Source organism: Drosophila miranda (genome assembly GCF_003369915.1).
Source record: "Drosophila miranda strain MSH22 chromosome Y unlocalized genomic scaffold, D.miranda_PacBio2.1 Contig_Y1_pilon, whole genome shotgun sequence".
NCBI lineage: Eukaryota > Metazoa > Arthropoda > Insecta > Diptera > Drosophilidae > Drosophila > Drosophila miranda.
Window position 1 is genome coordinate 33,215,450 of NW_022881603.1, and position 15,208 is coordinate 33,230,657.

Consider the following 15,208-nt stretch of genomic DNA (forward strand, 5'->3'; position numbering starts at 1 on the left):
TCCCCCTCTCTTCCCTATTCCCTGGGGCCCGGCGAAGTGGATGTGAGTCGTGGATCATGCGGCATCCGCAAAGCTGGGTTCCCTCTCCTACACCTTCGCCCTGGGGACTCGGCGACGCAGATGTGAGACGTGGATCATGCGGCATCTGCTAAGCTGGGCTCCCCTCTCTCCTACCCTTCCGACCCCTGACACAAACCCCCTCCTCCCGCCACGCATGACCCCCAACGCACGTCTCTGCAGCTCTCCAAGCACGGGTTCACCCACGCCTCGATCCACCCCACGGGTGCGCTTTCGCGGCGAACGGCTCTCCCCTTAGGTCCTCACACAACAAATTTTGCTGTGGGGAAGGACCGGGCCCTGGACAGACTGAGAAGCTGTACCTCGGCCTGAGAACTTCCTTACAGATGGCGCCCGAGCAGGGACACACGAGGGGAGAGTCCGTAAGCATAGGGGAGAAGTGAAAAGCAGTGAAAAGTGAAAAGGGAACTAAGCAGCAGCAGAAAACTTCAAATCAGGGATTAGCAGCCCAAAATCAGAGCCCCGGCGAATAGCCAGCACCAAGCTTTGATCCCTCGACTTGTGTACAGCTGAGGCTGGTTTACCTAATACCCCCCCAAGCAACAGCCGCCGGCCCATGTCCCAGACGCGCCGGCGAAAACCACGCAGCCAGCCACCTACGCAGTAGAAAGAGACGGGGAGAGACGCCGAAGACACCGCGTGCCGGAAGAAAATGGCCCCGGACGGCGCCTAGAACTTTGGCACGCGACGGCGACAAAGCGGCACCAGCGACAGAGCAGCAAAGCAGCCGCGGCAGAGCAGCGAGCCAGCGGCAGAGCGGAGAAGTGCAGGAAAGCAGCGGCAGCGGCGCAGCGACAGAGCAGCGAGGCAGCGGCAGAGCGGAGAAGGCGCCGCGACAGAGCAGCGGGACAGTGACAGAGAAGCCAAGCAGCGAAGCAGCGGTAGAACAACGGAGCAGCGAGGGACAGCCGGCGAACGCAGAGGAGCCCTCGGTCACAAAGGGATGGCCACGGCCAATATAAGGCGGAGTAGGAACACGAGTCAGGGAGTCACTACCAAGCAGTCAGGGAGTCACTACCGAGTCAGGGAGAGATTACCGAGCTTCCACAGGGAACCGTTCCCTGTACCGTGCCACGTATCCTTCGACAGGATCATCCAACCCAGTGCTGTGTATCCTAGTACAGGATCATCAATCAAGTACCGTGCCGCGTGTCCTTCGAACAGGCCCCCCCACCTCAGTGCCGTGTATCCTAGTATAGGATCACCGATCCAGTACCTTGCCACGTATCCTTCGACAGGACCCCCCACCCAGTGCTGTGTATCCTAGTACAGGAGCCCTGACCCAGTACCGTGCTGATAACGACTCACACCGGTGCCCCGATTAGTAGAACAGGATCAGGATGAACATCCGCTGGATAGCGTCCCGCAGGAAGGACGAGCTGCAGAGCCTGGCTAAGGAGTTTGGACTAGAACCCCTTGGGTCCGGCGGCCGGTCTTCGTCACGGTGGTCACGACTTATATATTTTTTTCACTTCTCGCGGGGTCGGGGCACTGTTTATTTTTCCCAACCGTTCTGGTTCAGCCCTTGGAGATCAGGGCTGCCTGCCGCTTCGCTGCAGCGCAGCTTTCGGCTGCCGGCCTCGGCTCGGGGGTGTTTGCATGGTTCGCCGTCGGCTCTCTCCCTCGGCTGCGTGGGCGTAAGACCGATCGACGGCTTCTCTGCTGCTTCGCTCTCTTCCATGCTGGCTCTCTTTGCTGCGTAGTATGCGTCTCTCTTTCGTGTCGGTTCTCTTAATTCTACTACTAAGTAAAAAGGCCTCACCATTTGGGGTTCTCTTAGCCTATTTCTTACTTTTAATTTGGGGAAAATAAAGATTCAGCGTTGTCTTTGTCATAATAGTACTAAAAAATGAAGTAATAAAAAATGAAGTAATAATGGGATAATAAGCCCCCCCCGGGGCTGTCAGGGGATAGTGTTGTGGTCAGGTTTTCTTTTGTGGAGGCTTATGCCTTCACAGTTTCAATCAGATTATTTTGTCGTGTCTCTAGCCAAACACCATAAAATATATATTTCAAACTCAACATTACGCTCAACGTACATACATATGCTGCTCTGCTTGCATTTTTATTGTTGCCAAGTCAGTTGCGATTTAAATTTCAAATTCAATTTCCAATGCCTCCACCAGATGCTTTGCATGTTCTAGTAATCAATCAATCAATTAGGTTTTTTTGGGTTTTTTTGGTTGGTTTTTCAACTCGTTAGTTCTTCAATTCTGTCTTCAGTGTATTGTTTCGGCCGCAATGGTTCCCAGCTTTAGCTAGCTCTCTGTCTACCTCCTCCTCCTCCTAAACGATTCATGTTTTATTTACAGCAGTTGGGAATATATTATAATAATAGTCAAATGTTTCGTTACAGTTTCTTATAACTGTTTCTCTTTGGGTTTTTTGTTTGTTTGTTGGATTTGTTTCCGCTGATAGTTTTCTCTGCTAGTCAGTAAATAAATTGTACTCGTATCCCGCTTAATCGTTCCTTCATTTCATTTTCATTTCTTTTTCATTTCGTTTTCATTTTTGTACAATAGACGCGTGTTATCTTTTGTGTGTTATCAGTCGTTTTTCATTTACTTTACATGAATGTGCAGGGAAATTACTGTTAAGTTTTAATTGTAAATAATTCTCTTCTCCGCTAAATAATGCCTCCTCAAAACATAGTATCTCTCGTATCTCTTCTCCAATCTAATAGTACATACCTATGTGTGAGTGGGTATAGGTGTTGGATTTGGTTACCAGAATTGTATTTCTAAATTGACACAGATAATTTAGGATTCGATCACAAAGCGTAGTAAAAATAAAAAAGATAGTTAGCTACGAAGTTACGAAGTAAAAGGGGAATTCCGGTTGCGCTTCCGTTCCCAATCCCGGGTATATGTACATATGTATGTATGTATGTATGTATACAATAATTACATGAATATATATCTATGTGTATATCAATATGTGTGTGTGTGTGTATGTATATAATAATATAATATGTTAGTTAGCATTTAGTTGGTTGCTCGCCTTGTGGCCGCCCTTTGCTCCAGACTTTTAAGTATGCTTCCCATATAAATTGATTCCAGTTGCAGAAACCAAAAAAGAGTTTGATATACAATATATAATATACATATATAATATACACATACGAGTATGTGCGGGTAATTGTCCTATGACATAAATAAGTACAGATCTTGGATTGTAAAGAGAGAATCAATTGCGCTTGAATGTGCACAGGTGAAGGCAATGCAATGCCATAACCTGGTTTCCCCATTCTGCAACTGACAGCTGGATTCGACTGGGGTTGGGTGCTGGGGATGGGGTTGGGGTTGGGATTTGCAATGGGCTGAACAGATGCACTGGGAAGCTTGACATATACCATAGCGATGCGATTACGATACAATACAATGCCACATGTAATAGGACTTATATGCTTATTCAAAGGGAAGATAAGAGACAGTTGCCGTGTGTGTACGAGTATCTGGGTTTGCCATCTGGAATGTTATGTGTAAGCTTTCTTGCGCACTCGAGCGGGCTGCAGCCGGGGAATTAGATTCCATGGAATAGACAAATTTCTATTATGATCTGCGTTTCTGTTTGTGTGGGATTTGGCTGACAATGGATCAGTCAAACTTTACCAGTTGCCACGTCCTGCGGGCATTTCCAAGGGGGAAAAAAGATCCAATCTCCAGCTTACTTCTTGCTCTTGCGCTTCTGCTTCGACTCGTCTCCATTAGTTGGCCCAGTAGCAGCTGCAGCGGCAGCGGCAGCGGCAGCTGTGGCGGCGGCATTCAACAGATTCATGTTCGGCTTTACCGTACCCTTCTTCAGGGTGGGTGGCTGCTGGGGAGTGGCCTGGGTAATGTTGTTGTTGGTAGCAGCCGCCGAGGAGAGATTGTTGGCCGGGGGGGCCGGCGTCTCGTCCAGGAAGAGTGGATTCTTTACCTCCATCTCGCCGGTTGGCGCCAAGCCGGGACACTCGTACACCGTGTAGTCGCCCTCCTCGTTGTCGTCATCGCTCTCCACGTCGGACATTCCACAGCTGCCATCGGTAGCCTGACAGTTCTCCATGGCTATGATCTGCTGCTTCTGGTGCTGGTAATGGTACATCTGGGCGCTCTGGGCCAGCTTGAGGTCGCCCGAGGGCGAGACGTCCTTGTTGGGTCCGGTCACACCATACGCCGGGTAGTCCACGTCCGCTGCTGCTTTGCTCCGATTCTGGACCCTGTAAAGAAATTGTATTACAACTTACTCGATACCGTCTAGCTTGGGGGGTGACTTACCAGGTCACTCCTAGCGCTAGAAGTCCCACAGTCACCGCTGCGCTCATGCCCGCTATCAAGGCCACAATGTAGACACCCATTTCGCTACTCATTCCCATGTGCTGGCGAAGCACAATCTGATCGGAATTGGCTTCGCCCCCTCCATTGACCAGAGTCACATGCGGGGACTTGCTCTGCTTCTGCAGCTTACTGAACGGCGTAGTCCTGGTAGAGTGGGGGGTAGGCAAAAGGAGCAATTGATTAGTGGGCGTTAACTTGACGAGAGGCGTGGTGTGATTATGTTAATGACAAATTTCGTGCGTGTCAGCGGTCGAAAAATAGAAAGTAGTCGGAAAATAGAAGCAGTCCGAAATAGCCGCAACACGAAACTTAGGTCGGAATAGTGTACCACGCGAGAGGATTCCCTTCGCGGTGGGACCCAACGATGCGCGCTTTTTCGACAACCCGAGCGATCCCTCGGGCGAGCTGGACTCTCGAGCCCTAGAGGACTACGAGGAGTATGCTCCAATTCAGCCCACACCCGAGGCGGCGACGGCTACCATCAAGACGAAGATTGACACGCCAGTTCATGCACCTGTCCCAGTGGAGCCGCCCAAACTGTTCGATGCCGCCAATGACAACTTCCATCGTATCAATCCCAACTCAGCGGCCGCCGCAGCTGTAGCGGGTGTTAATATACCCCAGGGTAAGGATCAAACACCCCACAAGCTGAACGCCCTGATCAGTAAGCTGCAGAAGCAGAGCAAGTCCCCGCATGTGACTCTGGTCAATGGAGGGGGCGAAGCCAATTCCGATCAGATTGTGCTTCGCCAGCACATGGGAATGAGTAGCGAAATGGGTGTCTACATTGTGGCCTTGATAGCGGGCATGAGCGCAGCGGTGACTGTGGGACTTCTAGCGCTAGGAGTGACCTGGTAAGTCACCCCCCAAGCTAGACGGTATCGAGTAAGTTGTAATACAATTTCTTTACAGGGTCCAGAATCGGAGCAAAGCAGCAGCGGACGTGGACTACCCGGCGTATGGTGTGACCGGACCCAACAAGGACGTCTCGCCCTCGGGCGACCGCAAGCTGGCCCAGAGCGCCCAGATGTACCATTACCAGCACCAGAAGCAGCAGATCATAGCCATGGAGAACTGTCAGGCTACCGATGGCAGCTGTGGAATGTCCGACGTGGAGAGCGATGACGACAACGAGGAGGGCGACTACACGGTGTACGAGTGTCCCGGCTTGGCGCCAACCGGCGAGATGGAGGTAAAGAATCCACTCTTCCTGGACGAGACGCCGGCCCCCCCGGCCAACAATCTCTCCTCGGCGGCTGCTACCAACAACAACATTACCCAGGCCACTCCCCAGCAGCCACCCACCCTGAAGAAGGGTACGGTAAAGCCGAACATGAATCTGTTGAATGCCGCCGCCACAGCTGCCGCTGCCGCTGCCGCTGCAGCTGCTACTGGGCCAACTAATGGAGACGAGTCGAAGCAGAAGCGCAAGAGCAAGAAGTAAGCTGGAGATTGGATCTTTTTTCCCCCTTGGAAATGCCCGCAGGACGTGGCAACTGGTAAAGTTTGACTGATCCATTGTCAGCCAAATCCCACACAAACAGAAACGCAGATCATAATAGAAATTTGTCTATTCCATGGAATCTAATTCCCCGGCTGCAGCCCGCTCGAGTGCGCAAGAAAGCTTACACATAACATTCCAGATGGCAAACCCAGATACTCGTACACACACGGCAACTGTCTCTTATCTTCCCTTTGAATAAGCATATAAGTCCTATTACATGTGGCATTGTATTGTATCGTAATCGCATCGCTATGGTATATGTCAAGCTTCCCAGTGCATCTGTTCAGCCCATTGCAAATCCCAACCCCAACCCCATCCCCAGCACCCAACCCCAGTCGAATCCAGCTGTCAGTTGCAGAATGGGGAAACCAGGTTATGGCATTGCATTGCCTTCACCTGTGCACATTCAAGCGCAATTGATTCTCTCTTTACAATCCAAGATCTGTACTTATTTATGTCATAGGACAATTACCCGCACATACTCGTATGTGTATATTATATATGTATATTATATATTGTATATCAAACTCTTTTTTGGTTTCTGCAACTGGAATCAATTTATATGGGAAGCATACTTAAAAGTCTGGAGCAAAGGGCGGCCACAAGGCGAGCAACCAACTAAATGCTAACTAACATATTATATTATTATATACATACACACACACACACATATTGATATACACATAGATATATATTCATGTAATTATTGTATACATACATACATACATACATATGTACATATACCCAGGATTGGGAACGGAAGCGCAACCGGAATTCCCCTTTTACTTCGTAACTTCGTAGCTAACTATCTTTTTTATTTTTACTACGCTTTGTGATCGAATCCTAAATTATCTGTGTCAATTTAGAAATACAATTCTGGTAACCAAATCCAACACCTATACCCACTCACACATAGGTATGTACTATTAGATTGGAGAAGAGATACGAGAGATACTATGTTTTGAGGGAGGCATTATTTAGCGGAGAAGAGAATTATTTACAATTAAAACTTAACAGTAATTTCCCTGCACATTCATGTAAAGTAAATGAAAAACGACTGATAACACACAAAAGATAACACGCGTCTATTGTACAAAAATGAAAACGAAATGAAAAAGAAATGAAAATGAAATTGTAGCAAGGTAATAATTAGTGAGGCATTCAACTAGTATTTAAAATAGCATACAGCGCGCATTGGTATTTACCGCACCATCGATACACTCGGTGGGAAATACCAATAGTGAGATATCGGATAAGAACCATCGAGAAGAGAGTGAGTGCACTTTGTAAATGGCGATTGTGAGAGACGGACGCGCAGCTAATAAAAAAGAGTTACATTAAATCACCGGGTTTGTGTTTTTATACCTATACAGTTCACTCACGCACCGATATTGGTCACTACAATTCCCGGGTTAGACGGACTACAATTTCAGAAGTGGGATACGATCAATCGCCGCCAGTGAAAAATAGCGAAAATTTTTATTATCTCGTCCGTCGAAGACGCCATCGCTGAAAAAAAACATGTCGGACTTGGTCGGCACGGAGGAGTTCTCGGCCGCCCAGCTGCGCGAATGGCTGGAGTCCCTCAATCTACCAAAAGGTGGAAGCAAAGCTGCCATGGCAGCGAGACTTAACGAAATACCAGTAGAGCTGCGGGGACAGGGACCACCGGCAGCCGAAACATGCGAGAACGAGAGGGAAGATGAGGCGGCCGCAGATCAAGACTCGACGAAGAGCGAACGCAAAGAGAAGAACGAAAAAGCACCGCAAGCGCCTGGGCACAACAACAACCATGGCGAATATCGAGCAGAGGTTGAAATGTTAAAACTGCAAATCGAGCTGCTGAAGCTGCAGAGCGAGAGGGAGAAGGAAGGGAGAGGAGAGAACACAACACCAGCCGCCAGCAATGACGCTGGCGTCATGTTGCTAAATGCCGCCAAAGACATGTTGCCAACATATCATGGCAACATTTCTGGAAACAACGATGACGTCACAACTTGGATCGCGCAGTTTAAGGCCGTCGCAAAAGTGAACAAACTGAAGGATGAGAAGCTACTAATGCTGCTAATGTCGAAGCTTAAGGACAAAGCATTGGTGTGGCTGCATTCGAGTCCAGAGCACATGTCGCTGCCAATCGATCAATTGTTGAACGTCATGGAAGACACTTTCCATCCCAAGGAAAGCAAACTGTTGCTCCGTCGCAAGTTCGAGTCCCGTTCATGGGCACGTGGCGAGGAGTTCTCGATGTACTTCAACGCCAAAGTGTCGCTGGCATCCCGCATAGTCATTGACGACGAGGAGTTTATTGACGGAGTCATCGAAGGTATCCCAGATGTAGGCCTGCGTAGGCAAGCCCACATGCAGTGCTTTGGCGCTCCATATCAACTACTCAAGGCGTTCGAGAAGATCATGCTGCCAAAGAAGTACGGTTCAACTGAAGGGGCAAACACTGGAGCCTCGCCAACACCCATTCGCTGCTACAACTGCAACTCTTTGGGCCACGTGGCAGGGGAGTGCCGCAAGCCCAAGCGCGAAAGAGGAGCGTGCTACGGATGCGGCAGCATGAGTCACCAGGTGTCACACTGTGACGAAAAGAAGTACAAGGTACATAACGATTATATATACAAATTTAATATATACATTAGCAATTACAATAACAAATGCTTGTCCTTAAATTGCCTCATCGACTCAGGGAGCCCAATAAGTTTTATGAAGTTATCGTGTCTAGAGCACCAGTCGGAAAATAACCTAAATAAAGTGGAAGAGCGCTCACGATTAAGTTCGAACGAAATCAAAGAAGATGATTTAAGTTTATATAAGTTTAACAAAGACAAGAAAAACAGAGAAATTGAATTTATTTTGAATAAAAATGCGGATTACGCTTATGTTGGACTAAATAATAGCAAACTTAACATCTTTGGTAAAATACCCAGTTTTGTAATTATTAACAAAAATCGAATCAACTTTGAATTACTAGTAGTGGCAGACGAGTCGATGGGCTATGAGGCTGTGTTAGGTAGGGATTTTATGAATTTATGCAAATTTAAAATTGTAAGTGACATTTGCAAGGAGAAGGAGAGTGAGACAAAAAACGAGTGTGAAATAAAAAATGAGTGTTTAGAAAAAAATGAGTGTTTAGAAGAAAATGAGTGTTTAGGAGAAAATGAGTGTTTAGAAGGAAATGAGTGTTTAGAAAAAAATGAGTGGAAAATAGAGAATGAGTGTTTAGGAGAATATGAATGTGAAGTTAAAGATGAGGGTGATAAAGAGAATAAGCATGAAGTAGAAAGTGGAGGCAAGGTAGAAAATGAGTGTTCTGCAATGGTTGAGTGTCTGGAAGACAGCGATACCTGCGAGAGCGTAAAAACCAATTTCAACGAACTACCAAGCCAGTATCCAGACAAAGAAAACGACTGGGAGTTGAAAGTAGGGACAGATTGTAGCCAAGAACTCGCAGGACGACTTAAATACATGTTTAGGACAGCGTATGTAAACGCAGAAAGACCAAACTTACCACAAACCAAGTGGGAAATGAAGTTGAATTTCGAACACGAAAAACCGTTTCATTGCCCACCTAGAAGACTGTCGTATAGCGAAAAAGCCCAAGTACAGAAAATGATAGACGAATACACAGAAAAAGGTTACATCAGAACCAGTGAGTCAGAATACGTTTCGCCTATAGTACTGGTAAAAAAGAATTCGGGAGAGTTGAGACTGTGCGTCGATTATCGCACACTTAATAAAGGTATGATAAAGGACAATTACCCAACACCTCTGATAGACGACCTACTAGATAAACTGTCAGGGAAAAGACTTTTCACCAAGTTAGACCTGAAGAATGGATACTTCCACGTATTTATGCATAAAGATTTAGTTAAATACACATCGTTCACGACCCCCATGGGACAATACGAATGGTTGAGGATGCCGTTCGGGTTACGAAATGCATCGGCGGTGTTTCAAAGATTCACAAACAACATTTTTGCAGATATGGTAAAGGAAGACAAAGTTATAATATACATGGACGATATTATGGTAGCAACAAAAGATAGTGATAGTCACATGGAAATTTTACAAGAAGTGATGAGACGATTGGTAGAGAATAAACTTGAATTAAGGATTGATAAATGCGAATTCTTACAGTCAGAAGTTAAGTACCTGGGCTATTCCATATCGGGTAACGGAATTAAACCAGATACGAAGGGATTACAGGCAGTAAAAGGGTTCCCAGTCCCCACGAAAACGAACGAAGTGCAGAGTTTCTTAGGGTTATGTTCTTACTTTAGACGGTTCGTAAAAGATTTTTCTACGAAAGCTAAGCCCCTTTATGATTTGGTCAAAAAAGACAGGAAGTTTGAATTCGGTATCGTAGAACTAGAATGTTTCGAACAACTCAAAAGTAATTTGTTGGAAGCACCGATCTTGGCACTTTACAATCCCAGAGATCCGACAGAATTACATTGCGATGCAAGTTCGTTAGGTTTCGGGTCAATTCTAATGCAGAAGAAGGGTGATGGCAGAATGCACCCGGTGTTTTATTTCTCCAAGCGGACAACAATTACCGAAGCAAAATACCACAGCTTTGAACTGGAGACACTAGCGATAATTTATGCACTACAACGGTTTAGAGTATACGTGCAAGGCATACCCTTCAAAATAGTGACAGACTGCAACGCGCTAACTATGACTCTAAACAAAAAAGAACTCAATCCACGCATTGCCCGCTGGGCGTTAGAGTTACAAAATTATGACTACAAGTTAGAACACAGGTCAGGAAGTAGAATGCAACACGTAGATGCGCTAAGCAGAGCCGTTCAGATACTCACGGTAGACACAAACACCTTTGAAGAAAATTTAATTATATGCCAAAACAGAGATAACAAACTGATGGAGCTGAGAGAAACGTTACAGAAATCAGAACACAAACATTATGAGATGAGAAACGGAATAATATACAGGAAAAAAGATAACAATACTATCCTATTCTGCGTACCCGAGGAAATGGAAGGCCACGTACTCTATAAGTACCACGATGAACTAGGGCACGTCGGTATAGACAAAATGACCGACGCTATATCGAAAAGCTACTGGATCTCAAACGTAAGGTATAAAGCCAAGCGACACATTGAAAACTGTCTAAAATGCATAGCGTACTCAGCAAAACACGGAAAAGAGGAAGGGTTTTTACACAACATACCAAAAGGGTCAGGACCATTCGAGGTAGTACATATCGACCATTTCGGGCCAGTCGACAAAGGCAGGGCCAACAAACATGTTTTAGTAGTAATAGACGCGTTCACCAAATTCGTAAGACTTTATACGACCAAAACCACTAGCACAAAGGAAGCAGTAATTGCAATGAAAGATTATTTCCGAGCTTACAGAGACCCAGATGCATTGTGTCAGACAGAGGAAGCTGTTTCACGTCAAAAGAGTTTGAAGAATTCTTAGAACAGAGCAATGTTAAACACGTAAAGATAGCAACAGGGTCGCCACAGGCCAACGGGCAGGTAGAAAGGGTGAACAGAAGTTTGGGACCCATGATTGCAAAGCTTGTTGACCCGTAAAAAGGATTACATTGGGATATGGTAGTGGAAACAGTAGAACACGCGATGAACAACACAATTCAAAGAACAATTAATGAACACCCGAGCAGAATGTTGTTTGGGGTCGTACAAAAAGGAAAGGTTTCAGATTTACTAAAAGATCATCTAGACGAACTAACCGAACAGCGGGCAACAAGGGATATAGAAAAGATTAGAGCAGTAGCAGGCACTCATCAGGAAAAAATACAGTCTTATAACAAACAAGCAACAAATTCAAAGCGAAGGGAGCCACACGTGTACGTAGATAATGATCTAGTTATGGTGAGAAATTTCGACACTCATACAGGGGTGTCTAAAAAGCTTATCCCGAAGTTCAAAGGACCTTATAAGATATCAAAGGTGTTAAAAAATGATAGGTATTTGCTAGAAGATGTAGAGGGGTTTCAACAATCAAGGATCCCGTATAAAGGAGTTTGGGCGGTGGCAAATATGAAGCCGTGGATTGAAAATGGTAATAATGCAAATGTCACAGGGAATCAAAATGAAGAAAATGATTGTAACACGTAAACTTAGAATATTAAGAGTAAACCACACCCAACTGTAATAAATCAACCTATCTAGAAACTAAATTAAATGTAAGGAGTTCAGGAGCACTCCGGTCAGGATGGCCGAATTGTAGCAAGGTAATAATTAGTGAGGCATTCAACTAGTATTTAAAATAGCATACAGCGCGCATTGGTATTTACCGCACCATCGATACGCTCGGTGGGAAATACCAATAGTGAGATATCGGATAAGAAACATCGAGAAGAGAGTGAGTGCACTTTGTAAATGGCGATTGTGAGAGACGGACGCGCAGCTAATAAAAAAGAGTTACATTAAATCACCGGGTTTGTGTTTTTATACCTATACAGTTCACTCACGCACCGATATTGGTCACTACAATTCCCGGGTTAGACGGACTACAAAATGAAGGAACGATTAAGCGGGATACGAGTACAATTTATTTACTGACTAGCAGAGAAAACTATCAGCGGAAACAAATCCAACAAACAAACAAAAAACCCAAAGAGAAACAGTTATAAGAAACTGTAACGAAACATTTGACTATTATTATAATATATTCCCAACTGCTGTAAATAAAACATGAATCGTTTAGGAGGAGGAGGAGGTAGACAGAGAGCTAGCTAAAGCTGGGAACCATTGCGGCCGAAACAATACACTGAAGACAGAATTGAAGAACTAACGAGTTGAAAAACCAACCAAAAAAACCCAAAAAAACCTAATTGATTGATTGATTACTAGAACATGCAAAGCATCTGGTGGAGGCATTGGAAATTGAATTTGAAATTTAAATCGCAACTGACTTGGCAACAATAAAAATGCAAGCAGAGCAGCATATGTATGTACGTTGAGCGTAATGTTGAGTTTGAAATATATATTTTATGGTGTTTGGCTAGAGACACGACAAAATAATCTGATTGAAACTGTGAAGGCATAAGCCTCCACAAAAGAAAACCTGACCACAACACTATCCCCTGACAGCCCCGGGGGGGGCTTATTATCCCATTATTACTTCATTTTTTATTACTTCATTTTTTAGTACTATTATGACAAAGACAACGCTGAATCTTTATTTTCCCCAAATTAAAAGTAAGAAATAGGCTAAGAGAACCCCAAATGGTGAGGCCTTTTTACTTAGTAGTAGAATTAAGAGAACCGACACGAAAGAGAGACGCATACTACGCAGCAAAGAGAGCCAGCATGGAAGAGAGCGAAGCAGCAGAGAAGCCGTCGATCGGTCTTACGCCCACGCAGCCGAGGGAGAGAGCCGACGGCGAACCATGCAAACACCCCCGAGCCGAGGCCGGCAGCCGAAAGCTGCGCTGCAGCGAAGCGGCAGGCAGCCCTGATCTCCAAGGGCTGAACCAGAACGGTTGGGAAAAATAAACAGTGCCCCGACCCCGCGAGAAGTGAAAAAAATATATAAGTCGTGACCACCGTGACGAAGACCGGCCGCCGGACCCAAGGGGTTCTAGTCCAAACTCCTTAGCCAGGCTCTGCAGCTCGTCCTTCCTGCGGGACGCTATCCAGCGGATGTTCATCCTGATCCTGTTCTACTAATCGGGGCACTGGTGTGAGTCGTTATCAGCACGGTACTGGGTCAGGGCTCCTGTACTAGGATACACAGCACTGGGTGGGGGGTCCTGTCGAAGGATACGTGGCAAGGTACTGGATCGGTGATCCTATACTAGGATACACGGCACTGAGGTGGGGGGTCCTGTTCGAAGGACACGCGGCACGGTACTTGATTGATGATCCTGTACTAGGATACACAGCACTGGGTTGGATGATCCTGTCGAAGGATACGTGGCACGGTACAGGGAACGGTTCCCTGTGGAAGCTCGGTAATCTCTCCCTGACTCGGTAGTGACTCCCTGACTGCTTGGTAGTGACTCCCTGACTCGTGTTCCTACTCCGCCTTATATTGGCCGTGGCCATCCCTTTGTGACCGAGGGCTCCTCTGCGTTCGCCGGCTGTCCCTCGCTGCTCCGTTGTTCTACCGCTGCTTCGCTGTTTGGCTTCTCTGTCACTGTCCCGCTGCTCTGTCGCGGCGCCTTCTCCGCTCTGCCGCTGCCTCGCTGCTCTGTCGCTGCGCCGCTGCCGCTGCTTTCCTGCACTTCTCCGCTCTGCCGCTGGCTCGCTGCTCTGCCGCGGCTGCTTTGCTGCTCTGTCGCTGGTGCCGCTTTGTCGCCGTCGCGTGCCAAAGTTCTAGGCGCCGTCCGGGGCCATTTTCTTCCGGCACGCGGTGTCTTCGGCGTCTCTCCCCGTCTCTTTCTACTGCGTAGGTGGCTGGCTGCGTGGTTTTCGCCGGCGCGTCTGGGACATGGGCCGGCGGCTGTTGCTTGGGGGGGGTATTAGGTAAACCAGCCTCAGCTGTACACAAGTCGAGGGATCAAAGCTTGGTGCTGGCTATTCGCCGGGGCTCTGATTTTGGGCTGCTAATCCCTGATTTGAAGTTTTCTGCTGCTGCTTAGTTCCCTTTTCACTTTTCACTGCTTTTCACTTCTCCCCTATGCTTACGGACTCTCCCCTCGTGTGTCCCTGCTCGGGCGCCATCTGTAAGGAAGTTCTCAGGCCGAGGTACAGCTTCTCAGTCTGTCCAGGGCCCGGTCCTTCCCCACAGCAAAATTTGTTGTGTGAGGACCTAAGGGGAGAGCCGTTCGCCGCGAAAGCGCACCCGTGGGGTGGATCGAGGCGTGGGTGAACCCGTGCTTGGAGAGCTGCAGAGACGTGCGTTGGGGGTCATGCGTGGCGGGAGGAGGGGGTTTGTGTCAGGGGTCGGAAGGGTAGGAGAGAGGGGAGCCCAGCTTAGCAGATGCCGCATGATCCACGTCTCACATCTGCGTCGCCGAGTCCCCAGGGCGAAGGTGTAGGAGAGGGAACCCAGCTTTGCGGATGCCGCATGATCCACGACTCACATCCACTTCGCCGGGCCCCAGGGAATAGGGAAGAGAGGGGGAGGGGCTGAGGGACTCCTACGGGCGAAAGTTCTGAAACCGGTGGGTTGAGGTGGGTGTCTTTATTGTGGGGGAATAAACGACAAAAATTTAATAGCTACCATGTGGATATCGATATCGATACGGATTTAACATTTTGGGAAACTTCTACTCCTGAGCTTACACCCTGCCTACTGCACCGATCTATCCCCCCCAGAGCTCACATACGTGAGGTGGCTCATCCTTGTTTTCCCTTCCTTGGGT

At 47.2% G+C, this 15,208-nt stretch overlaps 3 protein-coding genes across 3 annotated transcripts in view; 2 read left to right on the forward strand and 1 right to left on the reverse strand.

The window, feature by feature from the left end:
- Nucleotides 1–6,613, forward strand: part of LOC108158788 — a 31,230-nt gene extending 24,617 nt beyond the window's left edge. The window contains exons 3-4 of the mRNA XM_033394914.1: nt 4,708–5,248; nt 5,307–6,613. Coding sequence (XP_033250805.1) covers nt 4,708–5,248; nt 5,307–5,838 — 1,073 coding nt within the window. The 3' untranslated portion in view covers nt 5,839–6,613. The remainder of the gene's footprint in view (nt 1–4,707; nt 5,249–5,306) is intronic.
- LOC117189840 (neural proliferation differentiation and control protein 1-like) lies at nt 2,718–4,525 on the reverse strand. Its single transcript, XM_033394915.1, has 2 exons — nt 4,335–4,525; nt 2,718–4,276 (listed from the first exon to the last, which is right to left on the reverse strand). The coding sequence occupies exons 1-2, from the start codon at nt 4,430–4,432 to the stop codon at nt 3,745–3,747; spliced, it is 630 nt and encodes a 209-aa protein (XP_033250806.1). The 5' UTR covers nt 4,433–4,525; the 3' UTR covers nt 2,718–3,744.
- Nucleotides 6,614–7,034: 421 nt separating the features above from the next.
- LOC108163227 lies at nt 7,035–8,698 on the forward strand. The gene is made up of 2 exons (XM_017298383.2): nt 7,035–8,502; nt 8,573–8,698. The coding sequence occupies exons 1-2, from the start codon at nt 7,420–7,422 to the stop codon at nt 8,600–8,602; spliced, it is 1,113 nt and encodes a 370-aa protein (XP_017153872.1). The 5' UTR covers nt 7,035–7,419; the 3' UTR covers nt 8,603–8,698.
- Nucleotides 8,699–15,208: the final 6,510 nt, after the last annotated feature.